The sequence below is a fragment of the Ciona robusta genome, chromosome 8 (assembly GCF_009617815.1).
Source record: "Ciona robusta chromosome 8, ASM961781v2".
Taxonomy (NCBI): domain Eukaryota; kingdom Metazoa; phylum Chordata; class Ascidiacea; order Phlebobranchia; family Cionidae; genus Ciona; species Ciona robusta.
The window spans coordinates 5,268,903-5,294,302 of NC_143242.1; the positions used below are offsets into that span (position 1 = coordinate 5,268,903).

The window sequence follows — 25,400 nt, forward strand, 5'->3', positions numbered from 1 at the left end:
TGACGTCATTCCGCCAGACTTCTCGTCGTTCTCGGGTCACTATAGTTACAATAGAAGCTATCAGTACGAAATACGCGCGCAGATGCAACCAATATGAGCAGGCAATCGGGAAAAGCTTCATTAAAAGACAACAATTCGCCAGGTGTGTTTTATATGACGTGTGGCTTATGTGGACACGGTATACTTATATTATACCTCTAGTTTCTTAAGGTTTAATGCCCTTCACACTTTTTCGGGCATGCAATGAAATTGTTTTTTTACATAAACAGTCAGAAGGTTTTCTGAACCACTTATCAGCAAACTAACTAAGTCATATAGCAATACCCAATTTTGTGTTGGGTCTTATAGGTTAAAAACTCATGCTTATAATTTATAAATACTATAGCCCAATGCAACCTTAAATATTTTAAATGCTTTGGTAAATTTTAACATGCTTGTTACTATTTGTCTAGCCACCTCTTATCTACTGTCTGTCTTGGAAAAAAGAGTGAAAGAAGACACATTTCGTTCACCTGAGTCAACTTTATCTCGCGTTTCCAGCGCGTTTGCTTCCTTAGATGAAATTCTTCCTCATTGTGGAATATACACACCAGTGTTGAAGCTTATCAAGGAAGAATTGATAGGTGAATATTGACTACATAAGGTCACATGCATTATTTTTATTATAAACAAATTATCATCAATTCATTCTCCTAACCAGTAACAAATCATTTAAAAAAATCAATCAAAATACAAACAATGGTTAATTCATATGGTAACTGCCTAATTAAAAGAAATGCGAAATAAAAGACTGGTGTATTGAGATAAACTACAACCAAAAAGTTATGACTCTATTTTTTAAGCCTGCGCAAGATTAAGCCAAGTCATCATTGTTGTTTACCAGATGCTGTATACAGTGACACATATACTACATCATCAAGTTCAGATGGCAGAAATTCAACACAACTTGAAAGGGTTCCATACTTTGTGTTACTGCAGGTATATTAGTGAGAACGTAAAAGTGCCCCAACATTTGGGTCTTGGCACATCGGTTCAGAATCACTGTCTTAAAGCAATCATTCATAATAATTGATTTTACTTTTACATATAATTAATTGGCTACTACTCTTTTAATACAGTACTGTGAAGTAAGATTGGAAACATTAGACACATAATATTCTAGTCATGTTTTAAAAAATTAACAACGGTCTATGGGAGTCGTGAAAATACAGTTTTATAATTAGTTAAATGTTTTTTGTTAGCTACCAAATGGGACGAGAAAATTGAATGAAAATGTGTCCCATCTTTCCCACCCTACCATACAAGACTGTGTGCTACGTATAGGTAAAGCTATAAATAACACTATCTTTAAACTTGTTTCAGCGTTTACATGAACAACGCAGTGAATCAACTGAATTAATGGAAGGAAAGATAAACAAGGTCAAACAGGAGAATGAAAAAATTATGAAAGAAATTCGCGATAAAGATGTTTCTATTGCTGAGCTGCAAGCATTGGTTGAGAGTTTGAAACAAAATGAAGTTGAATTAAATGAAGTTATTTTAAGCAAAGAGGCTGAGCTTGATGAGTAGGTTTTCATATTATTTGTAAAAAATAAATGTTTTCTAGTTTTTTAGGTTTTATAACTTGTGTGTTTTATTTTGTAAACCTTCAGTTACCCATAAGAATAAATTAGCATATATATATATATATATATGATTTTGTGGGGGAATATTTGTTCTTCTATGGCTGACAATTTGAATAACCTAGTAGTGACCATTGGGTTTAGACTTTTTGGAGCAATTGCTGTTAAATGTCTTGTCCAGTGACACACAGACCCACATTTGTGACGGCATTGAGCCTTAAACCTTGTAACTGTGTAAAATAAACCTAAAGTTTTATTTTATTTTTTTACAGTATTAACAGCAAAGTCAAAGATATAAAGGTCCATGCAGACGACAAAACACAAGCATATGAAGAGGTACTCAAAGAATTAAAACAGATTATTGGGAATCTTCGAGGGGAAAGTGGTAACCTGCGTAAATATAAAGTTGCCTATGATACGCTGAAAGACACGTTTGATTTACCTGCTGATAAAAGACCAAGAAGAGGTTTTCGTCGCCCAGTAGTATCAACCAAAAAGGTATGTGGTGCTTAATTGTTTTATTATTAGTGCACAGGTGCTTCGCATGGCCAGTGGTTATAATGTAGGCCTACCAACAAAAGGTACCAGTTCAAAGCTGCGCTGCTACCATTGTTGGTGTGCAGGTTCTTGGAAAAGGCACTTAGCATTTAAACAAATAAATTTCATTGCTTCAACCCAGTGGTCACTAATCGGTTGTCTAAGTTATCCTTTATTTTTGCAGACACAACTGTTGTCAAGCATAGAAGCTGCTTCGAAACTCGAGCAACAAATAATTGAAGTTCAAACAAAATGTTTGGAGGAATATGATCAATATTTGGAAGAAGTAAAGGAAACTCTTTCCGCTAAAAAGTTCGCTGATAATGAAAGCGATGCTGAATTTTTTAACGAGGAACTACAGTTGGAAACATTGGGAGATGAGGTATCATGTGATTTTCATGTTTATTTATTAATTTTTTTTTACTTTTGTAAAAAATAGGCTAAATTTTTAAATTTTTTGAGTTTTTAATTTCGAGATGTTAAAAATAAAACAGATGACAGCAAGGTTGAGGAATTTTCAAAGGTTGATCTCAGGCTCAGTTGTGGAGTTGGAACTTGTAAGGCAGCATCGAGATTCCTTGCAAAGTCAGCTCTCACAGATGGAACAGGCAGAGAACATGGCAGCAGGTGATGCAGGGAGCAACGCTGGAACTCTTCCTCCCTCTTCCATGGCTGGAGGACCTGGGAGCAGCAGGATGATGACTCATGATCAAATTGGGAAGAAGACAAGCACAGGTGATGCAAGGAAAGTTGGATTTTTTATAAAAAAATAGATTAATAAAAGCTTGTAAATGTGTAAAAAGTTTTTATTGTACAAAATTCAAGCTGTTACCATGTGTGTAACTTTGTGGGCGATCATTTTTGGTGGTATTTTTTTTTAAATAACTGAAAATTTGGACAACATACTAGTGGCCACTGGGTTAGAACACTAGTCGTTAAGTGTCTTGCCCAAGGACACATACAGCCACAATGTTAGCATTTATTTATATTTTAAATTCAGAATCCCAGTTTTCAATTGAAAGTGGGTTGGAAGAAGACACCACTTCACTTGTTGACCCTACAAGTGATCCATTCAACCCACAAGAACGACTTCTCAGCAAATACTCAGCGATGATATATACATCTGTGAACTCAGGTTTGAATATTTATTTTGAAGACCTTAGTCTTTTCATAGTTACTGCAGACCTCTGGATCTATTTGTGGCACAAAAAAACACTTATGTATTTTATTATATAAAAAACTTATATATTACAAAATTGGAAAAACTCATATAGGAAAACTTCGGATAAGACTTAGGATAAGTTTTCAATAGTAAACAACTTTTTTCCTTTAATATTAAAATTACCTTATTTTACAAAAGCAGACAACAAACTGCAAATCAATTGTGCTAAAAAACTTCTCGAAATAAAAGTATATATAAAAGTACAAGTTAAAAATGCGTGCCTTTAATTAAAGTATATTTACCACCAGGTAAAACTTTTGATGAAATCAGCTTTGCACAATTCTGCCAGAGCTGTGGAGAAAAAACAGCAGTTTGTCCGCACAAAATAACAAAGAATGATATGGTAGTTCCTCTACCTCGAAACTGTACACACATCAAACTAGCGAGGCCTATGGTTCGTCTGAGCATGCCTGCTATTTCACAACATGGGTATGTGTAGTTGTATTTTCTATTCCATGTGGGTGAGGTCCCGCAGCGTGGCTTGCCATGGGTCCTAGGATTTAGGCCAGGATTGGCCCATTAACTCAACACCCTGGGTGCTACCCATGGAAGTAGGCAACTAGGGTTTTGAGAGTAATGGATGGAAAATGTTTTCTTGACAGCTTGGCCAAGCTGAAATGCTCCTGTCTTGCGTTCACATATGCTGGTCAGACGCCATGTGTAATTGTAACAGAAAAAGGACATAATTTTTACAAACACAAAATTTCTTTAACAGAAATAACAAATTTTTTTGGGGGGGCTGAACACTGAAGTGTTGGTCCTGTGACCAGAAAATACCGGGCTTGTTTGCTACCATTGTTGCTGTATGTTTGTTTTAGTTAGACATTTACTAGTAACTTCTCACCCACAAAGTTGCATTCTTGCCTCTTGGTATCTTATTAGTGGCACAAGGTATATAAAACCATTAAAGTGGTATGGCACTGTGGGTAAAGTGTTTGATCAGACATTACAAGTTTGATGCTCTACCCGCCGAAAACATGCTTCAAAGTTTAATGCTGTCACCATTGTGGACAAATATGTCCTTGGTTAACGTGTTTAACAGAAATTGCTCCAACCCAATGGTCCAATTATGGATTATCTAAATTGTCAGTCATACAGAAAGTTACGTATGTGGTAATCTTAAGCGTGCACGAGGTGTATTAAATAAGTCACCCATGTTATAATACAACTGTAGTTGCCCTTCAACAAGACAGCAACTAATTTTTGTTTCATTCATAATAATGTTGTGCAACTTTTTACATAGAGTTCATGACCATGAAGCATATGGACAACACGTGCATGGGAAATGGTATGACACAATACATGAGGGGCAACACTGGAATAATTTAGGTAAAAAATAAAGCTTGGAATATGAGGTTGAATGAATAAATGTAACTTGTTTTATCCTTGCATGGCCAGAAATGACATTCGTTATAACTTGACTGCTTAATTAAGGTTGTATATTTGAAAGTGGTACTTTTTCACAAATTTTTACTGTTTTTTTTTTCCGGAAATACAGTAAAAAATATGCAAAAATTTAAAACTACAATATAAGTTGACTTCCAGAGTGAGTAAACTATACAATATAAAAAACATTGCTTTAAACAGATACCTACGATGTAATATCAACTCGAAGTCTTCTTACTCCACTATGGGAAGATGCCAAGAGATTGGCGGGTATTGAAACCAATGCTAGCACATCGTCTGTGTGTTCTGCACGGGATTTATCTCTGCATAGAGTTCTTTCGTTACTGGAGCAATTTTATGCAAGTGTAGTTTGGAGGGATGAGAAGTCAACAGCTGATGATGAAGTCTCAACTATCAGGTATTTATGGTGTAGTTTATAGGTAATGGGTAAAGGTTCAAAGTTCTTCGCTGCTACCATTGTGGGCAAGGTTCTTCGCTGCTATCATTTTTGTATATGTTCTTGTGCAAGACACCTAAGGCCAGTTGCTCTAACCCAGTGGCCACTAATGGGTTGTCCAAATTATCATCCATACATAAAAAACTAATAAATAAAAAAATCAAGTACAAAGTAATTTACATGGTAAATCGTAAGCTGACACTAGGTGTATAAAACAGAAACCCATGTTTAACGACTGTCGTTTTCTGGCCACGCGAGGATAAAGTAAGTTACATTTATTTATATATGTTGAATTTTATCTTGCTCCAACTCAGTGGTCACTAATGGGTTGTCCAAGTTATCAGCCATGCATGAAAAACATACACAAATGGTCACTAATTGGACGGTGATTGCTTTTTTTGCTTGATGGTAATAATAGCTTCATTAAATACCAGCAATGTAATTTTATTGTCATGCAGGGAACATCTGTACAACTTCATGTCTGAAAGATATCAAGAAGATGAAATATCTCCAGTCGCTACTTATGATCTCATAACAGCTATTGTAAAACATGCAGCACAAGACAAGGTAATGTGAATGAATCAGGTTACTTATTTATTTTTATGTGGCCAGAAATTGACAGTGGTTTGGTTATAACACGGGTGTATAATTTTGTAATGATTTTTTTTCACTTTGGCCGAACAACTTTTTTAATAGCCCAAAAAAAATACTATATTTCATTCACTTAATTTGTCTTTCAGTCAGTTTTGGTTCTTGGATTAACACTTGCTGGTGTGTTGGATGGCTCAGTTGCACGATATGTTCACCTGATCGCTGATTTTGTTGAATCTGTTGATTGGAAAAATGTTCATGATTTTGAAGCATTTGCGTCTTGTCTCTATCCATTCATGCATGTAAGTTGGTTTAAATAACTTTATATTTGTAAAAAAGGTATTTATGTGAAATGTCACCATTTGAATTTTTGTGTTTTAATTATTGGTAAAAAAATAAGTAGAGCGTTATGTACAGACAATTGTCCTGAAAATTCTGAAAGTAAAACATTTAAAAACAATACTAATGTACAACTACTATGTACTTTTACTTAAAAGTTATGAAAACTTTTATACTCCCATTCAAATTTGAGACTTTAAACAAAACCCAGTCCCAACTTCTTGCAAAATCACTAAAAAGAAAATATACTTTTAAGATGTGCCTCCCCTGCAACCCCAGGTTTGGTGCCTATTAATGGGGGTGTATCTGAAATAAATTCCCAATATTAAATCTTAAGTTTCAGGAAATGAGCCACAATCTTTATATTGTTTTTAAAGGAAGATGATTTAGAGCAGTTTGTGATGGAGTTCACCGCACACAGTGAGAATAAAATATCAAAAACACTTGTCCTTAACTATATTATTCATATCATCACAAAGAATAAAGAACCGCGAATGCTGGTGAGAAATTAAGTAAAACATATGAATTGTTATTATTTATCAAAGGCAAGATACCCAACAACAATTGCTGTAACATAGTGGTCACTAATGAGTTATCTTAATTGTCGGCTGACATAAAAACCTGAAAAATAATCACCTACAAAGTTGCATATGCGGTTACTTGTAAGCTGGCATGCGGTGTATGAAACAGAACACCCGTGTAATAATGACTGTCGAATCTAGCGACCAAGAAAAAGCAAGTTACATTTATTCATTCAAGCTGTGTTCTACTATTTTCCTAAAAAAAGATTTAATTTTAAACAGGATGCTGAAGCAAAATTATCTGGTCTTGGCATGAAGGAAAAAGGGCAAATGACGACCCAGGAATTTCTAAACGCCATGGAAACAATTTCTCCCCTTGCTAATGAACAGTTGGTGATCCGGCTTGTCCATGAATGCATGCTTACCATTGGATATTCTGTTGCACCAGTTAAAAGATTGGCTTGTATCCTTTTGTATTTTATATGGATGTAGTCTAACAGGGTGGCACGCAAGAGGACCTGGGTTTTAGGCCACTGTTGACCCATTACACCAATGTTTTGTTGTATGTGTATATGAACTCAAAATTTTGCATTTATTAATATAATTTGTTTTCCTATTCCATTGTTTTTGCAGCCATTGCAGCATATATAACTCTCTTACAAATCTGCACTTTATTAAAAGAACATATTTGTGAGAGAGTAGAAAAGGCAAGACAAAAAGAGAGAGAAGGTAATAAGGATGGTCATATAATAAATATATGGAAGAGTGGGGGAAGACAGAACACCTTTAGCACATAATATCCAAATGTCCCGATTGTATTTTAAACAATTAACAACAGGAAAATAGAATAATGAGGCGTTCTATCTTACCCCACTCTACTATACTTCAATTTATTGCATTCTTTATAGATTGTTTAAAAAATATATATACTAATATAGTATACACATAAAATGTATGTGACAAACATGACATCATATTCACTATGAATGACAGTAACTTGCTTTATCCTCACGTGGTCAGAAAATGACACTCATAACACGGATGTTCTGTTTTATACACCTTGTGTCAGCTTACGAGTTACCATGTATGTTGTCACTTTGTCGGTGATTTTTTCATTATGAACAAATTATTGTAAGAGAACAAATATATTCATGGCTGGCATAGAAAAGCTACAACTATCTGTGCCATAATTTTTGTTTCTCACTTGCCACTTTATAATTACAGTTGTCACCAAGCTGAGTTCTTCGAAAAGTCTTGTCCCTGAAACTGGAAAAATTATCACAATGACTGAGGTAGTTGCGTGAAACATCAAAATGTATTCATCATATTAAATCAATTTGTTTAGAATCTAAACAAAAATTTCTTCATTTAAACTTTAGATAAAGAAATTGGCCTTCAACATAGCTCGACAGCGTCAAGCAGGGAATCGACAATCCCAGGTCCCATATGAAGACGACATGTATTGGAATTCTAGACCAAACACAAGAGACAGTCTTTTTTAACAAAAATTTTCCCCCAAAAAAAATTTTTACAGAATTTTTTCCTCCAAAATTTTTTGATGAAAATTTCTCCAAAAATTTTCACGTTTATGAAATTTATTTGATTGTAATAAAAATTGCACTGTGACTTTATTATTTGCTCAGCAACTGTTCAGTTAAAAGGCAGTATGTAGTTATTTATATTCCTTTGATTCTTTAGCATCCAGTTGTTAGTAAGGTGGGGGTCCTTGCTGGTGAATATTTCTTCTCATATCTATCAGTTGGTTTGATTGTGGTTGTGTATTCAACATACGTGTGCTGTATTGTTGCTGAAACATCAAGAAAAAACGGTCACCATTATCATCATAAATTTGAACCACATTGCAAGCCATGCAAAGTTTAAACAATTCATTCAAAAAATTTACGATAAAATTATTTTTTTTAAAGTTATTTTGATGTTGCATTCAGGGTAAAAGCTTAACTTAAATTAAATAATGGAACAGAGCCATGAAAAATACATTTGCCAAAAGAGCTGTTTTGGGATGAAAATGTCATTTATATACTTTCCGACCCTAGCAGCAACAGTTTAAACAGTTCCAACTTCCAGTTTAACTGCATATATTACAGGGGGGAAGTTGGGACACCTTTTTTATGCTATTTTCCCGCTCCAATTGGTAGTAAACAAAGATTATTCAAGGAATTATAAAACCACATCCTCAGGACTCCAATAGACCGTTGTTAATTGTTTAAAACATGATCAGAGTATTTAGATATTATGTGCTAAAGGTGTCCCATCTTCCCCCCAACTACTATAACACCAAAAAGTATTAATACCTGTGGATTCATTACAGACTGATGTCCCATCACTTGTCGTTGGTTCATTGTGCCTTGCATATTTTGACCAGTATTCATCTGATGTACATTACTACCACCCATATGTACTTGCTGTTGGTTTATTCTGTGTTTCAAATTAAACTTTTTTTAACTTTGAAAATTAGGAAAATATTTAAAGATTTGCAAAAAAACGAAAAGGCATACAACTTTAAGAATTTCCTTTTGAAATTATTTTCCTTTTACAACAAATTTATATTGCCCTGATTACTTGAATATAGGGATGCACATTACAGAATTTCGAATCCGTGAGATTCGAATCCTTTTGTATTCGAATCTAATTACGGGATTTGGTATTCTGTTTAATGACGTAATTACACGTCATCTCATATACTATAATAACAATTTTTGAAACTTATTAATTTTGAAAAAAAATATTTTTGTGTTTGTGGGACTTTCAAGAGTAAACGTTTCGTAACGTCTTTTCATAGCCTGCTATACGTTTCATGACGCAAAAACTACCCAATAGTACAATTTTTGATCATTTTACAGCTCATGTTCCAACAAGGCGGGTATGAAAGAGTCAATAAACTGACCTATGTGGGTAAAATTATTTTTTCCTAGAAATATAAAAAGATTCGAAATTCTAGATTCGGAATTCTAGATTCGAAATAAAGTATTCTAGGATATCCTAGAATACCTAATTATTCTGTAATGTGCATCCCTACTTGAATAGATGTCAAATAGGGACATTCAGAAAAAAATTGCCTTAAAACTTTTTAATATTAACAAACCACCTGGCAGCAACAGTTTATAAACATCTACTAGATTATGTAACTAAAATGTTCATGAGCTTGTTTACCCTTACCATATGTATTAATAAACTACCTGACAGCAATGGTTTATAAATAATTACTAAATTCTAAATCCAAAATGTTAAAAAAACTGTAAACTTTATGTTTAATAAAAAAAGTTTATGAACTTTGTACACTGTTACTATATTCAAAAGAAAAAGTTGGAAAACTTAATTAACCTCGCCATGTGTGTTGGTTGACTGGTCCCACGTTGCATTGACGTCATGCCATATTGGTTTGGTTGTCCTGCTTGTCCACCCATGCCTATCATGCCCATACCACTGCTCACTTGCTGGGGGTTTGAATACGCAGTCTGCTGACTATTTGGGTGAATACCGCTCACTCCATAAGCAGTGTTAGCGTTTTGTTGTTGGTTCATGAACTGCTGGTTTGATTGAGCGCTGGTGTTGGTTGATTGTTGGTAACCAATCTGGTTGTTGGGAGGGTTGGTGTTTCGGTAACCACTGTTGTTATAACCTGGTGGGAATTGAATTGAAATAATGATTACTAAGCTTGGTGGGAAATTGTAGCTTAGGTGTTCGGTTGTATAAACCTTGACGCTTAGAAGTTATGTAACTTTTTGCATGGTTGTTTGTCAGCAGGTCAGGAAAAATTATCACCCACAAAGTTACACATACATGGTAACTACTAAGCTGGCATAAGGTGTACGATACAGAACACCAGTGTTATAACGACTGTCATTTTCAGCCACGCGAGGATAAAGTAAGTTACATTTATAAATATCAACCTTGCATAATTCCATGTTGGTTTTGTTGCATTGCAGGTGTTGGCGTGTTGTATGAATTATATCCGACACTCCCCTGGTTTATCATATGTTGCTGTAAACCAACTTGTCGTGATTGTGGTTGGTTGCTGTACATGTCGTGTGAAGGAACATGACTGCTTGTACGCTGTAAAACAATAGTAGACTAGAATGAAAGTGCCACCATTGTGGGCGTATGTGTCTCTGGGCAAGACATTTAAACGGCAATTGCTTCAACCCAGTGGTCACTAATGGGTTTTCTAAATTATCAGTCATACATTGAAGCAAATTTCACCAAATAATAATCACCCACAAAGTAACATACATGGTAACTTGTAAACGGGCACAAGGTGTGTAAAACAGAACACCCGTGTTATAATGACTGTTTTTGCTCCGCGAAAGGATAAATTCACTCAAAAAACTACTTACCACATGCCCTTCTAAGCGCTGTCTGATCACAGATTTAGAAATATCTGAATAACCTTGTGTTCCCATATGCCCAGTGTTAGTTTTACCTTGCGCTGGATGTCGCGATAATAATTTGAGTTGCAAAGCTTGGCGTGTACGGTCTTTAAAATCTGAGACAAAATATACATATTGTTGTAAATTTATGATGTTTCACTGACGAGAGAGTATGGCTGATATAAACAGATACAAAATTCAGGAAAATATGAACCTAATATTTTATAAACTATATGCAAAAATCTAGGGCCAGATAAAAAATGTCATTAAATTAATATTTTTTTTAACCTTATGTTTTTATTTGACAATAATTTTTTTAAGATTCTTTTTTGTTAACAAACATTTTTTTACCAATATATATTTTTTTTAAACAGTTAATAATAAACTTACGCGTACTTTGCGCCTGTGCTTGTTGTGCTGAAGGTGGGAAATTGTTTGCCCCGTATGTTGACGTGATTTGTTGATTCGTTTGTTGATAGTTGGGGTAATTTGGGGGGTTGTTCGGGAAGTTGTTTGGGTGTTGAAACGAATTGACTTGTGTTGATGTCGTCCCCATCTGGTTCAACAAACTGCCAGCGGGAACGGGGTTCGGGGCGACAGAGAATGTTTGTCGGTACGGGACAGGTAAGTTTTGCTCGCTGGAAGTCTGAGAATGTTTTGTATTTTTCTTCAGTCAATTCAAATGACAGTTTTGTTATAAAAAAGTTAAAATAAATATTTTTCATGTTATAAAAAGGTTTGGCTTTAAAATTTAGAAGTATATTTTACTTGTATAGTGAATTTAGGTTATAACTGTTTTAAAAATTATAGTTTAAATAGTTACCAAAAAATTTGTTATGTTATATAGGTGATTTTTTAATTTGTAAGAGGTATTTTTTACTTTATTTTAAATTAATTATTCTGTAAGTAACAAGGTTTCATTTGTAAGACAGTAGATTCAATTTACAATTGTTTTAAAAAACTGAATTTGAAATGAAAAAGTAAATCAATTATTTTATTCAAATCCAACATTTATAGTTTATATTTTCACAAAATATTTTTTCTTTTTTTTCAAATTAAATTTTTTGAAATTAAATTGTCTCAAAATCATTTTTTACCCGAACTCTTGATTTTTTTTTCTTCTTTGGCGGAGGTCGTTTCATTCCTTCCGTAGATGCAGAGGATGCTCCGAAGGGATTTTTCAAAACTGATCCTTTGTGATCCGGTATCTTAGTAGGAACGGGGATCAACTCAGCTTCCTCTTCTTCCTCTGGAGGAAGTTGTGGAGGAGAGAGGAAGTCCATCAAATCTCTGGCGTGGGGAAGAGGATAAATATTGATCATCAAAAATATTCAAAAGAAGAACAAAAACAATCAAAACAGAGGATTTTTATAGATCGTCTTTATTATTTGTCACTGATTTTTAAGCTTGGGAATTTGATATCAAATGTTTATTCAAATTATACTAAATATATAAACATTATACAAAAAAATGCCAAAAAAATTAATGATTTTCAAAACGGGGTGTGTGTATGATCATAGAATGTAGATCAAGTACAGAAAGACCACTAAATATAAAATTTATAAGTAAACCATTTAATGCGAAAATTATGTCTCAAGTTCGACCACACTAACAAAAGCATTAATTTATTTTAACACAGAGAAAATTTTCCACCTTTTCCTACTGTGTTGGTGGTGTAACATCAAGTTATGTTGTTCTTCATAAAACATTGGTTTACGTTCGATGGTCCGAGCTCCGAACCATGCGAGACAAAGTGGGGACGAATGTTTCAATCCTTCAATCACGTCCCACATGTTTAGTTTTTGCTTGGATGTCACCTGAAATAAAGTGATTAAATAAATTCGGCAGAAGAAATGGTTAGAAGATCAAAGTAGGGTGAATGCTAACATTATGGGCATATTTGTTCTTTACAAGACATTCAACAGCACTTGCTCCAACCCAGTGGTCACTAATGGGTTGTCCAAACTGTCAGCTTTACAGAAAAAAACAATTCACACGTGGTAACTCGTAAGCTGGCACAAGATATATGAAACAGTGCAGCCATGTTAAAACGACTATTTCCGGCTGCTCGAGGATAAAGCACTCGCATTTTGGGATTTATTTAGATATCATGTGCAAAAGGTATCTCATCTTACACTACAGCACTATATAAGAATAAAAAATGTTAAATTCTCACCTGAAGGCCTTGGTTCCCATCCACAGGGACTGGGATTTTATTTCCTTTAATATCCATGTGCGCCCCCGATGGTTCACAACATACAACATAAACCTCAGGTCTAGTTATTGGAAGAAGTTGTCGCAATCTTCGGATACTTTCAGTTTGTTTGTCGCCCATTTCTTTCTGTAATAAACATAATGCATTCAGTTTTAGAAGAAAAAATCAATTATTTTTTTAGTGTGGAAGAGAAAACAGTCAGATAATGTGGCCCCATATTTTTTAAAACACGAACAATGGTTTTTTTATTATAATAAAGTTGAATAAATGCTATATATTTATTACAATCAAGGTAAATGAATGAAAGAATGCACTTATTTCAGTGGTGTGGCAATGATTGCCAACAAAATGCAATTTGATTGCCCCAACATTTCATCTGCCTAGACACCATCAAGGTACAGATACATATGTTTAGTTATATTTGTTCAGAATATTTAAGCAAATAATATAAACATACCTTCATTTTTTTGACAATATTAATATATTCCCTTTTGCTTCCTTCTCCTTTATTTGCGCAATCCCCGCCCAACGTATGATGAAGTAGAACGGCGATCATGTCGTACACAATGTCAAATAACTCAGAATTTGTCTGGAAAAATAAATAACAATGTTCTTGTTATGACCTTAGGTCGTTTATTAAATGAGAAACTAGTTTATGAGACAAAACAGATTTTAAGAAGTAGTTCAAACGTCACGGTGTAATATGTAATAATGTTAAAAACAAAAACCTTAGTCAATGTCATTCAATGTCGTAGCGTAACACGTGACTCACCAAATACCGCATGGTGGCGCTATAACAAAGAGTATTGGGGACCTAACGTAATATCATAACAATTTTCATCAAATATAGTCATATTGATCAAATTATTTAAAGCAGCAAAAAACGATGTTCTGTTTCGTATATAACTCATTCCTGCTTATGAGTTACCATGTATGCAACTTTATGGGTAATTTTTCAATGTATGGCTGACAATTTATACAACCTAACAGTGACCACTGGGTTGAAGCAACTGCCGTTAAATGTGTTGCCTAAGGACACAACTCCCACAATGGTAGCAGCGACAAGCCTTAAACTTTGTAGTAACTTTCCACAGAATACCACAACACAACAGCATTTAAATGGCATTGGTAATTAAATTTAATGTATTTTAGTAGTTGGGATTATACAGCCATGCTTTACCTGTACATCCACCATGCCAGATATAATAAGTTGCATGAGAAGTACGACCACATCACTTGTCCACTGTGAGTTGCTCATCACTGTGTCAAACATTCCACCAACCTAAGTATAATACATGGGGTATAATACATTTAATATAATATAAGTATAATACATGGGGTGTATATGCTGGTAGAAGTAAATTTATTTTAAGTATATGCTGGCAAATGTGAATTTATTTTAGCTATATGCTGGTAAAGGTGAATTTATTTTAGGTATATGCTTGTTAAAGTGAATTTATTTTATGTATATGCAAGTAAAAGTAAATTTATTTTACATATATGCTGGTTTAAGGTGAACTTATTTTCCATATATGTTACAATGGTACACAAACCCTTTAAACTGGTTCCGTGAAAATCTCAAAACTTTTTATTAAACTTTTGTAAAAATTTATGAAAAAAAAGAAGCACTGCATTATGATGATACTTTAACTTAAATAAAAAACGCAACAGGCAAAAAAATCTTCCAAAATGCTTACCAGACTTAATCTTAATTGCAGAGCATCATGAACACAGTTTTGTGAGTTGTTCAAGTCCTTACACGAGCCCCGATGTGATCGAGCATCTTGCCATTCTGAATGCAACATCACTATTTGTGACTGTAGAGATTCCAACAATGAGTCTCGCTGTTCGTCTTGACCCTAAAGTGAAATATTAATATTAGGAATAAATGAATGAATACAACTTGTTTTATCCTTGCGTGGCCAGAAAACGACAGTCATTATAACACGGGTGTTTTGTTTCATACACCACATGCCAGCTACGAGTTACCACATATTAATTTTGTGGGTGATTGTTTTTATTTTTATATTGTACAGCTGTTAATTTAGGCCATTAGTGACCACTAATTAATTGTATAAAACACGAGGAGGGATATTTGGATATTATGGGCTAAAGGTTTCCCATTTCCCCCCACCCTACTATATATATCTATGATAGTCGTGAAGATAAGGTATTCAAATTATTTAAATGTTGTTTGTTTCCTACTGAATAGGGCGAGAAAATAGAATAAAAAAGTGTCCCATCTTACCCCACCCTACTATACATTACCTTGAGACAAGTCAATATAAGTGTGAGGAATGGTTGATGGTTGAGTAGAGAAGATCCTCCTTGCCGATTATCTCTTTCCGATCTTGCTCCAGCCCCGCTCCTTGTAGAAGTGGAGGAGAGGTTTTGTGGAGCTTCTAGGATCGCACTCGCCTCCTGGAGGACTCTTCCCTGAACCTGCATGAAAAGTTGAAATTTATCATTTATTAAAAAAAGAAGCACCAAAATGTTGAACCATAAATTAATTATAATCCTATAAAACTGCTATTGTCTTTTCATAAATTTTTTTGCAATAATAATTTCTTGATTATTTGTTAGTTGGAAAACATGTTTATAAAACTACATTAAGTAAACCCTGGTGATGTATATACAAAATCTGGTGAGGTGCATGTGGTAGCACCCTGGGTGTTGGAAAATGGGCCAAACCTGGTCTAAACCCTGGAACCCATGTTGTGCCAGGCTGTGGACCTCAACCACATAGAATACAAGAAAATAATCTCGAAAATAGAATAGTTATACCATTATACCCACTAACCTGTGATGGTAGTTTACTAACAAGTGGGGCTACCAGCCATACATTGCAACGATCAAGTTCTGGACCAGTAAGCGAAGATTTTCTTTCTTTTGTCGAATCGAGATTCTGCTGTTGTTGTTGCTGTTGGAAAACTTCAATTGTGGCTCTGCAACGGGAAAATAGAAGGAAAAAGGTGTCCCAACTTCCCACTCTACCATACATAAAAATATCCCACACAAAGACACACATACTTAGCAATATGTTCAGGCAAACTCTTTTCTTGTGGTGACTGTCTAAGCATGACTTGCAATTCAAGGAGACATTGTCTGAAAGTCCATCGCGTCATACCACTCAAAACGCTCACAACGTATTTTCTTGGCTCATTACTAAGTCCCGAGAGTTTCTAGACCAAAAAAATTCAATAAATTCGAGATAATTTGTCAAAAAATAAACACAGACAACCTGAAGAAGATTTTCCGGGTAACAAATAAGTTGAATGAGATTTTGTCTCTGCTCTCTTGTAAGTACTTGGTCCATAAGTAAATCCATCACAGGATCTTTTAAACATCTAAACATCAACATTAGAATAATACAAATGCTTAAATAATAAGCGCCGAATAGTAATAAACATAGGGATGGCAGGGTGGGCAGGCAGATCCCCAAAATTTCTGCACGGCATTAATCATTGAACAGTAAAAATATTTTTCTAAAAGACTGTACACCTAAATATTCCTGCCTCCCAGGAAAAGTTGGGAATAATATAATAAAAAAACTTACTTTTCACGAACCCATTGTTGTGAACAAATAACACGAACGGCGTGTTTGGCAAATTCACTCAAACTTGCTCCGTCCATGGAAGAAGATGGGCCACTCTGTATCGGAATGTAAGTATTACAATTGTTAAGTTTGTTTTAATTCCTATTGTATCATGAGCATTTATGTTCAGCATCATTGATTTTGCCTTTTTCCCTTTTTTAACAGGTCTACTATCTGACCTTGATGGTCATTCATTCTAAACATGTGCTTGTGTTGTAAGGGTGTTGCCATAAACCCAACTACTAACTTTACAGCAATTATACAAGGAAATAAAACTACATCAATGAAAACAAGGTTTATGTGTTTGACTTATTTTTTTTATATTATTTAAGAAAATTTAAGAATTTTTTAAAACACTAATATGTCTGATTTGTTGGAGTGTATTTTAGAAAACTGTAAAACTAAAGACATTTTAACTGTGCACAAAATATTATGTTAAATAAATACATTTTTTGTGTATTTTTGATATCTAAAAACTAAAAATACTTTTAATATTTAAAATGTTACATTAAATCAATTTTGTAAGCTTTACTGTACTTCATATTAAGCACAAAAATGTTGAAAAAATAAGGTAAACAAAATATACCTTCCGATTTTTAATATCCTGTCCACCAGTCATATGAAGGTCGTCAAAATCATCCAAATTTCCAATTGGTTTCAAGAAACTTGTCACACAAAGTTCACTTTCGTGAGAGAAAGCATTCTTACCACTTGATAGCCTTGCATCACCTGTGTTTAAATACACAAGTCTGTCATAAATCATTTTTTTTGTATGTGTAACTTGCTGTATCCTCGCATGGCCTAAAAACAACAGTTCTTATACCACGGTGTTTTGTGTGATACACCTCGTGTCAGCTTACGAGCTACCATGTTTTATATAACTTTGCAGTTGATTGTTTTTATATATGGCTGATAATTTAGACAACCCGTTAGCGACCACTGGGTTGAGGCAATGTCTGTTACGTGTCTTGCCCAAGGACATATACGCCCAACCAGTGTCGGCGCCAAGCATTGAACCCAGTACCTTAAGTAGGGGGTACAAGAACTGTTTTTAGGGGGGCGGTGTTGCTGAATCATTAAGGTTAGTTAGGTATACTCTATATAGGCAATTCTAGAGAAATGTGAAAATTGGTTGGTGATCTGAAAGCTCTGCAGTAAGGAAATGTTAAAAGAGCCACTGGTAAACAAAGAGTTGTTAGCATTAAAATGCATTTACCAACCTAGTTTAAGCACTCCCTTCAACACAGCAAGTACAGCACCAACTGCTATACTGTGTTGGGCAGCTGCAAGAAGATGACGGTCGGATGAAAATGGAAGACGGAAACTTGATTTATTTGAACTTGGAGCTTTAAATAACTGAAGCAGAAGGTGACAGGTCAGCCTGGCACCTGGAAGAGTTTGAAAATGTTATTTAACTTACTTTAAATTGTATGATTTGGCTATTTTGACTGAATAATTTTTTGCAATTTTTCGAGGTGTATGAAGCAAATTTGCAATTATGGATAACTTTTTTATTTTTTTATTTTTGAGGCAGTCTAGCAGGAAAAGACAGTCAATATAACATGGGTAATCTGTTTCATACACCTCGTGCCTGTTTACCAGTTACCATATTTCTGACTACTGCATTTTTGTAAACTCAAAGCACTTCCTAAGTAACTGTAGTGACAACTTACTGACTATAGAGAACAACCATCTACAAATTTTTTTTTTTATAAGATACTGAAATTATTAATCTTTTATTATTAAGTTTAACTTCTGCTTACAACTTGTAAATGATAACTGCATACTTCAAATTAAAAAAAAAAATAAAAAATAATAAATTATTTTTTTTTGTTTACAATATTCTAAAATTATTAATATTTAACATACTTGTATCAGGGTTTGGTAAATCTGGTGAAGTTCGACTTTTACAAGCAGCAAGTAGTGAAGGGATAGCCACATGCTGTATAACATCTTCTAATGATAAACAACCTCTTGCTATTAACACTGCTGTAAATAGAGATAAAGGATCTCGGATTTGAGCATCTCCAGCCTACGGAATAAAGTAAAAGTAATTAGTTCGGACAAAATTTAGACCAGTGGTTCTAAAAGTCAACAGGATCTGGTGCTACGAAATTAAATAATAGTCAAAAATCAAGTCTAGCAAATTGTATAATATAAGAGACACCTATTTCGCCTACAATGGTAATGGGCCAACTCTGGCTTAAGAGAGGTCCCATATGGTGCGGCTTGCCGGGAAACCTCAGCCCTATAAATTAAAACTATTAGGTTATTGTTTGACAAAATTGAAAATAATAAACTCAAGTTTCAAAAGCAAATAAATTTAAACTAATTTACCTCAACTATTAAGAGAACGTCATTAAAGTTGACGGTACACGAGGAGAAACATAGAGCTCTTAACACTCCCAGCCATTCGGAACTCAACTCATTACATCTGGCATTCATTTCAGCACATAAAACAGCAAGTGCATTTACTCTGTAAGGTTAAATTAAATATTTGAGTATCTATGTGTGGACGTGTGGTATGTATTTTGGGGTAACAGGCCAATCTTGGCCTATATCCTAGGACCTATGGCATGCAATGCTGAAAGACCTTACCCACATAGAATAGGATAGTAAATGTAATGGCCAATAGGTGTATATGGCAAAAAATAAAGATTGCCAGTTACATTTAAATCGAGTTTCATAGATTTTAGTAATGCATGTAAACTCTGTTACCATTTGAGTTTGTAATTAGTAATTAAAAAAAATTAGGGGCAATTCAATGTGAGGGTAAAATTATATATAAAATACTATGAAAATGAAAAATATAAAATATACAGTGTTTTCTTATACAGTCTAGATGGCACACCATCAAGAGAAATACTCACTTTTCAAAGTCTTGATGTCCATTACAGACTGTGATAACAGCGGAACACACAAAGCTGTATCTGCGCGATACATCTTGTAATAAACCACTGTATTTTTCAGCCACTGACAATGGGGATTGAGCCATTGGGTCGTCGATGAAACTTTGAAGAAAAGTTTGATCATATCTAAATAAAGACATACCTTTTCAGTGGCGCAGCCAGGAAAAAAAAAAGGGGGGGTTTTCAATCGCGCCGTAAGGCGCGAAAAATTTTTTTCAAAACCCCCCCCTTCTCGCTTGAAAACCCCACCCCCCTTTCTTTATTCTGAACGGACGGAAGAAATCTCGGACACTAATTTAGAGCGATATAATGTTTCTTTATTCTGAACGGGAGAAATCTCGGACACTAATTTAGAGCGATATAATGTTTCTTTATTCTGAACGGGAGAAATCTCGGACACTAATTTAGAGCGATATAATGTTTCTTTATTCTGAACGGGAGAAATCTCGGACCACGTTGTGGGAAAGTTAGCACGCGACGTCAAACATTGAGGTCAATATTGGGGACAAAAGAGATAAAATATTGTTAAATATTCTTCTGGAGATAAAATATTGTTAGATCACATTAAAACTTCCCCGCGTAATGCAACCTACATTAGTTGGCAAGTCCATAACGACGAGAGCAGCATTCGGCAATGCATCGTGAACAAGGTGAAAGATGCGGTCTTTTACTCAGTTCTAGCAGACGAAACTAGCGATGTTTCGCTAATCGAACAACTGTCTATTTGTGTCCGTTATGTGGAGGTGGCCAACGACAATAAACCAGAAATTAGAGAAGACTTCTTGGGTTTTGTGGCTGTGGAAAATATGTCAGGACATGCGCTTGCTAATTCAATTATTGAAACGTTAAAGATATGGGGGCTGAAATAACTTTCTGGCAAAATAAGTGGAAGAATTCAGACGTTGGCAGCCTGCCAGTAGATATTTTAACTTCATTGGCTTCCGCTAATCCTCAGTTCTTTCCAAATATACATACACTTCTGAAAGTAAGTAGCGCGTTATTTCTTTTTCGTTAAGTGACCTTTATCCACGAACGATTTGTATTTTTTAGATAATAGCGACCCTTCCTGTAACAACATCATCGTCGGAAAGATCGTTTTCAAAGTTAAAACTGTTGAAAACATACCTTCGCAGCACAATGGGACAGGAACGCCTAAACGGTCTGGCATTGCTCGCAGTTCATCGGGACGTTAATATCGATTCTGACGAAATTGTTATGCAGTTTAGTCAGCAAAAAGCAAGAAGACTAAAGTTACTTGTGTAAACGTATTCTTTGTATACAAAAAACATTTGATACTTACGTTATCGCGTAATAAAAATCTCGTTTTCGTTAAAGGTTTGTTGGTTTTGTTGGTTGAAAAACGATATTATCAGATTTCAGAAGCATAGTCCACAGCCTCGACGTAGTGCATGTTTTAATTAAAACGAACCTATACGTTTTCAAAGTCATAGCCGCATAAAAAAAATTTGTAATTCTCAAAAAAAAAAAATTTTAATTTTCAATTCTCAAAAAAAAAATTTTTTTTTTTAAATTTTTTTTTTTTTTTTTATAAAAGGGGGGGGTCGCGACCCCCGAAACCCCCCCCCTGGCTGCGCCACTGTACCTTTTAAATAAATCTAGATATATTTTCTTAATAAATCTAGATAAATTTCCAAACTTTACTAATTCTGTAAATTAATAATAATGTTTAACCATTTTCCAGTTTTATTGCTAAAACACACAAATTAAAAATATTGCTTTCTGGTTTCTATTTTTATACAAGAACAGGTAAAGCTCATAGACTTCAAGGCTTGATGCTGCTACCAATTTTGGCGTGTGTGCTTTTGAGCAAAACAATTAACAGAAATTGCTTTAACACAGTGTTTTAAAGGTTGTTAAAACTGTCAGACAAAGAAAGAATAATAACGAAAAACATAATTCAAAAATAGATTTACCCACACAGTTATATATATACGACTCAAAAGTTAAAAAAAGTTATATTTACTAGCCTAAAATAACAGAACCATTTCTTGGTTCAGTGAAATAAATTAAACATTACAATAACCTGCAATTTGTTGTAGCTGGTTTCTTAGTTGAACAGAGAGCTTGCCTAACACTCGCAACGTATCCACCAAATGCTTCAGATCGTTGTGATCGTATGTAACCAAACGATGTATAAAGATCATATAAAAATACCAGGACACTCCTGCAAAAAATTAAATTTTAACACAACTACTGATATGTACTTAATTACTCTAGAGCTTAGTATGTCTTTACAATGTATAATGTTACTATGCCCTATTAGTTACTGTGGCAACTTTGACCTATATATCCTTGGCTTTCTATATAGCGTCACCCATATGAAATTCTGCCTCATGGCTTGCTATTGTATTATCTGGTCTCAAAGATGTACATTGATGCGATAACACAACAGAATAATGGTAAACAGAGACTTTATATAAAAAAGGGATTTGAGTCAGAGTTGGTCTACTTAACCCAAAAAAAGATATTTAGGCCAAAGTTGGTCCATTTAACCAAAAAAAAGATTTAGGCCAGAGTTGGTCTATTTACCCCAAAAAAGAGATTTAGACCAGAGTTGGTCTATTTAACCCAAAACTAGATGACCCACATAGAAACATGAAATAAATGATAACATAGTTACCTATCAGCAGATGCGCACTGTGTTGGGTTCGAGATGCAAGATTGTTTCGTTGCATCAAGTAGTCCTTCAAATGCATTGAATGTAAGATCCATGTTGAGTGTCAGAAAACTTTAAACAAATGAACAAAAACTTAGGGTTTTGTACTATTGGAATAAAAATATATTCTTACTTAACTGTAATAAAATAGTTATTTTTAATAGCTTAACAAATAAAAATCTATTACTAAAACATTTTAATTAAAATGTAAAGAAGAAAAAAATTATACTGAAATAAAAGAATTTTGCTTTAAATTATTTTAACAAAAGATTTCCAAATTTTGTTTTATTGTTTAATGTTTACTGATTAATGCAATGCAAAACACTCTGAGTAGGCCTGCCTACTATGCCACCCCAGGTTTGGTTTGTTGCCTATGATTTACCTTATATAATGTCTCAATACTGATACAACAGCAAGTGAAAGTTCGGTTGTATACCAAACATATTCAACATTCAAACTGTTGGTTTCTGCTTTTCTACGCTGAATCTCATTGGCTAGATCAGCCAAGCGAGTTGCTATGGCAACGGCAGTCCTTACAAGTCCTCCAACATTTAACGCTTCCTCCATGAGATCAAAAAGAAGAAGAACAACTTCCAAACGAGGAAGACATGATGATCTGATAAATGAAGATGAATGAATGCAACTTCAAAGTATAAACACGGGTGTTCTGTTTTCTTTTTTGGTGATTTTTTTTTGATTTTTATAACTTTAAAAGTAAAAACATGGGTGCTCTGTTTTTATACACTATATACCCTATTTTAACTTTTTCGTGATTAATTCTTAGCGATTTTTATGTATGGCTGAAAGTTTAGACAACTCATACACCACTGCTGTTTTACCATTAAATGTTAACATAGAAATAAATCTAGTGGGAAATTTATAAGAACTGTTATTTTGTTTTTTTCTCTGTATGGTTGACTATTTCCACAAACCATTACGGTTCGAGCAATCACGGTCAGGTGTCTTGCCCAAAACAAAAGTATAAATGCCATTATTGAATAAATGTAAGTTATTTATTCTTTCCTCTTTGGAAACAACAGTCTCTAAAACCTGGGCATGCTACTCTTCAGCAAGAATTTTAGATCCGATTTTTTGGGGGATGACCGATATATATTATCTTGCCAAGACAACAACCTCAACAACCAAAACTATGGCAGCACCCTGGCTGTTGGGGTAATTTGGCCAACTGTTGCTTAAATCCCATGTACTATGGCATGCCACACGGAAGGACCTCACCCTCACAGAATAAAACCTAAATAACTAACCTGCCAGCTATATAGTTGTTGATTGCTGTTAAAAGTGATTTGGCCACAGTTGATGTGATCATGTGTTGGTCAAAATAAGAAAGAACTCGATATCGCAATAACAGTTCGATATGAGAGGATTTTGGTGATTTCTTTATTTTCTTTCCACTGGGAGTTAAAGTAGGATTGGTGTCTACACCTGAGGAGTATGAAGTGTTTTGTGTGGTCAGAAATGAAAGTGACTTATAAACTTGGAGGATATTGAGATACAATGTCATTGAATGTAAGATAAAGCAGTAAAAATGCAAGTACTTCAGCCTAAGCTTAAGTTTCATATGAAAATAAAGTGTATTTGCGTGTTTCAAGCTTGATTGAAATATGATGTTATAGAATATTAGGATGTAATGTTATTAAAAAAAAAAATTATTATAGCTGTAAGATAGACGACTTTTTTTTTGGATTTTTTTTTAGAAAAGCGTAGGTAATATAGAAAAACCTATGTAATTTATTTAAATAAAATAAATAGAAAAACCTACACAATTTAGAAAAACCCATGTAATATATTAAAAAGAATTCAGTGTTCCATAGTTTACCATCATCCATAGTTCTCTTGCATTGAACAAGTTTAGTAAGATGTCTTGTAACTTTACGAACCGCACGTTTGACTTCAGTCTTCAACCTACCAGCACCATATAAAACCATCAACCTCTGGTTCCATTCCTGTGTCATTCCATCCTCCTAAAGTTTAATATTGAAATCATTTAAATTGTTTCTTGAAAATTTATATTTATAGTCAAATTACATTTTTATTCATACCCAAAAATGATATTTTTTAAAAATTTTAAAGCCAAAAATTAAATTTATTTTTACAAGTTTCAATGCCAGAAATTTATATTTTTTTTTACAAATTTCAAAGCCAGAAATCCTATTTCAGGTCGTCTACATCAATAAAAAACGAAAATTGCTAACACATTTAGGGTAAAAAATGTTTTACTAAAAAAGTAAACATTTTTTTAAATCAACAAAATTTAATATTTTAATAAAAATTTGTCAAAAATTGTAAAATTACTTGAAATGAAATGGGGAAATGCATGAGATACTGAACATGACGAGGTTGCCCATGTCCCCATATATTTGAATAACTTCCATCGGAAGCGTCAAAATTCGCTGACGATTTATTCGGGTTTTCCATAGAGGAACGAACCGCATCCAAGAAATGTCTGTGAACAGAGTGTGTGTTACTAACCGGTTTTATATACGTTTTGGAAAAAAGAGCCAACTGTAGCATAGAGAAAAGAACATTTTAAAATATATATTTTAAAAACAACATTTTATTTTTTTTCCATGATATGCTTAAATCATGTGTGAAAAAGAGCATTTTTCACCATTCATTACTTGGTTCATAAAAGGGGGTGTTAAAAATACTTTTTGTAATGTCGCTTTATTTATTTACAGCTTTGCCAGTTCCAGGTCTTATTTTATACTGCACCACAGGACATCGCGCTCACAGGACCTCACAAAAAAAGAACTGTTAATAATGGTAAACAAGATATACTTGTCTTTACCTGTCACTGCGACATTCACCAGGACTAAAGACGCTTTCATTGGATGTAAGGAAGTCCATTGAACCAACATCCGGACATCGAGGATCTTCTTCCTCCATTTTTACTTCCTGGAAGAAAAAAAACAATGACAAT

The 25,400-nt window shown here is 34.2% G+C and overlaps 3 protein-coding genes across 7 annotated transcripts in view; 2 read left to right on the forward strand and 1 right to left on the reverse strand.

Annotated features, from left to right (window-relative positions):
* On the forward strand, window positions 1-8,189 carry LOC149732639 (uncharacterized). The gene is made up of 18 exons (XM_089882472.1): window positions 1-142; window positions 453-623; window positions 884-978; window positions 1,363-1,565; window positions 1,895-2,120; window positions 2,344-2,541; window positions 2,654-2,894; window positions 3,160-3,294; window positions 3,630-3,810; window positions 4,625-4,710; window positions 4,969-5,185; window positions 5,683-5,791; window positions 5,965-6,117; window positions 6,532-6,654; window positions 6,958-7,138; window positions 7,309-7,404; window positions 7,900-7,967; window positions 8,055-8,189. Exons 1-18 carry the CDS (start codon window positions 94-96, stop codon window positions 8,175-8,177), a joined length of 2,655 nt encoding a protein of 884 aa, XP_089738598.1. The 5' UTR covers window positions 1-93; the 3' UTR covers window positions 8,178-8,189.
* Window positions 7,972-25,400, reverse strand: part of LOC149732640 (mediator of RNA polymerase II transcription subunit 12-like protein) — a 25,595-nt gene continuing 8,166 nt past the window's right edge. For 3 of the 5 annotated variants that reach the window (XM_089882466.1, XM_089882463.1, XM_089882462.1), the window contains exons 16-44: window positions 25,269-25,375; window positions 24,773-24,923; window positions 24,297-24,441; window positions 23,725-23,902; window positions 22,842-23,075; window positions 22,424-22,531; window positions 21,827-21,967; window positions 19,744-19,908; window positions 19,211-19,349; window positions 18,743-18,905; window positions 18,094-18,261; window positions 17,460-17,602; window positions 16,835-16,929; window positions 16,517-16,625; window positions 16,309-16,460; window positions 16,079-16,223; window positions 15,547-15,720; window positions 14,976-15,137; window positions 14,459-14,560; window positions 13,736-13,867; window positions 13,240-13,404; window positions 12,717-12,880; window positions 12,161-12,353; window positions 11,454-11,709; window positions 11,031-11,179; window positions 10,587-10,749; window positions 10,018-10,315; window positions 8,988-9,111; window positions 7,972-8,482 (exon numbers count right to left, since the gene is read on the reverse strand). In XM_089882466.1, the coding sequence (XP_089738592.1) occupies window positions 8,384-8,482; window positions 8,988-9,111; window positions 10,018-10,315; window positions 10,587-10,749; window positions 11,031-11,179; window positions 11,454-11,709; window positions 12,161-12,353; window positions 12,717-12,880; window positions 13,240-13,404; window positions 13,736-13,867; window positions 14,459-14,560; window positions 14,976-15,137; window positions 15,547-15,720; window positions 16,079-16,223; window positions 16,309-16,460; window positions 16,517-16,625; window positions 16,835-16,929; window positions 17,460-17,602; window positions 18,094-18,261; window positions 18,743-18,905; window positions 19,211-19,349; window positions 19,744-19,908; window positions 21,827-21,967; window positions 22,424-22,531; window positions 22,842-23,075; window positions 23,725-23,902; window positions 24,297-24,441; window positions 24,773-24,923; window positions 25,269-25,375 (4,524 nt within the window). In that variant the 3' untranslated portion in view covers window positions 7,972-8,383. The remainder of the gene's footprint in view (window positions 8,483-8,987; window positions 9,112-10,017; window positions 10,316-10,586; window positions 10,750-11,030; window positions 11,180-11,453; window positions 11,710-12,160; window positions 12,354-12,716; window positions 12,881-13,239; window positions 13,405-13,735; window positions 13,868-14,458; window positions 14,561-14,975; window positions 15,138-15,546; window positions 15,721-16,078; window positions 16,224-16,308; window positions 16,461-16,516; window positions 16,626-16,834; window positions 16,930-17,459; window positions 17,603-18,093; window positions 18,262-18,742; window positions 18,906-19,210; window positions 19,350-19,743; window positions 19,909-21,826; window positions 21,968-22,423; window positions 22,532-22,841; window positions 23,076-23,724; window positions 23,903-24,296; window positions 24,442-24,772; window positions 24,924-25,268; window positions 25,376-25,400) is intronic. The other 2 variants (XM_089882464.1, XM_089882465.1) reach the window with 2 other exon arrangements.
* LOC149732641 (52 kDa repressor of the inhibitor of the protein kinase-like) lies at window positions 19,942-21,116 on the forward strand. The gene is made up of 2 exons (XM_089882508.1): window positions 19,942-20,767; window positions 20,833-21,116. Exons 1-2 carry the CDS (start codon window positions 20,636-20,638, stop codon window positions 21,043-21,045), a joined length of 345 nt encoding a protein of 114 aa, XP_089738634.1. The 5' UTR covers window positions 19,942-20,635; the 3' UTR covers window positions 21,046-21,116.

What these genes read in the sequence shown, in the direction of transcription:
- LOC149732639 (XM_089882472.1), top strand. Translation starts at nt 94, where the DNA reads ATGAGCAGGCAATCGGGAAAAGCTTCATTAAAAGACAACAATTCGCCA. An exon ending in CATACTTTGTGTTACTGCAG is followed by an intron (nt 979 to 1,362) that starts GTATATTAGTGA and finishes AACTTGTTTCAG; the next exon opens with CGTTTACATGAACAACGCAG. An exon ending in AAGACAAAAAGAGAGAGAAG is followed by an intron (nt 7,405 to 7,899) that starts GTAATAAGGATG and finishes TTATAATTACAG; the next exon opens with TTGTCACCAAGCTGAGTTCT.
- LOC149732641 (XM_089882508.1), top strand. Translation starts at nt 20,636, where the DNA reads ATGGGGGCTGAAATAACTTTCTGGCAAAATAAGTGGAAGAATTCAGAC. An exon ending in ATATACATACACTTCTGAAA is followed by an intron (nt 20,768 to 20,832) that starts GTAAGTAGCGCG and finishes TGTATTTTTTAG; the next exon opens with ATAATAGCGACCCTTCCTGT.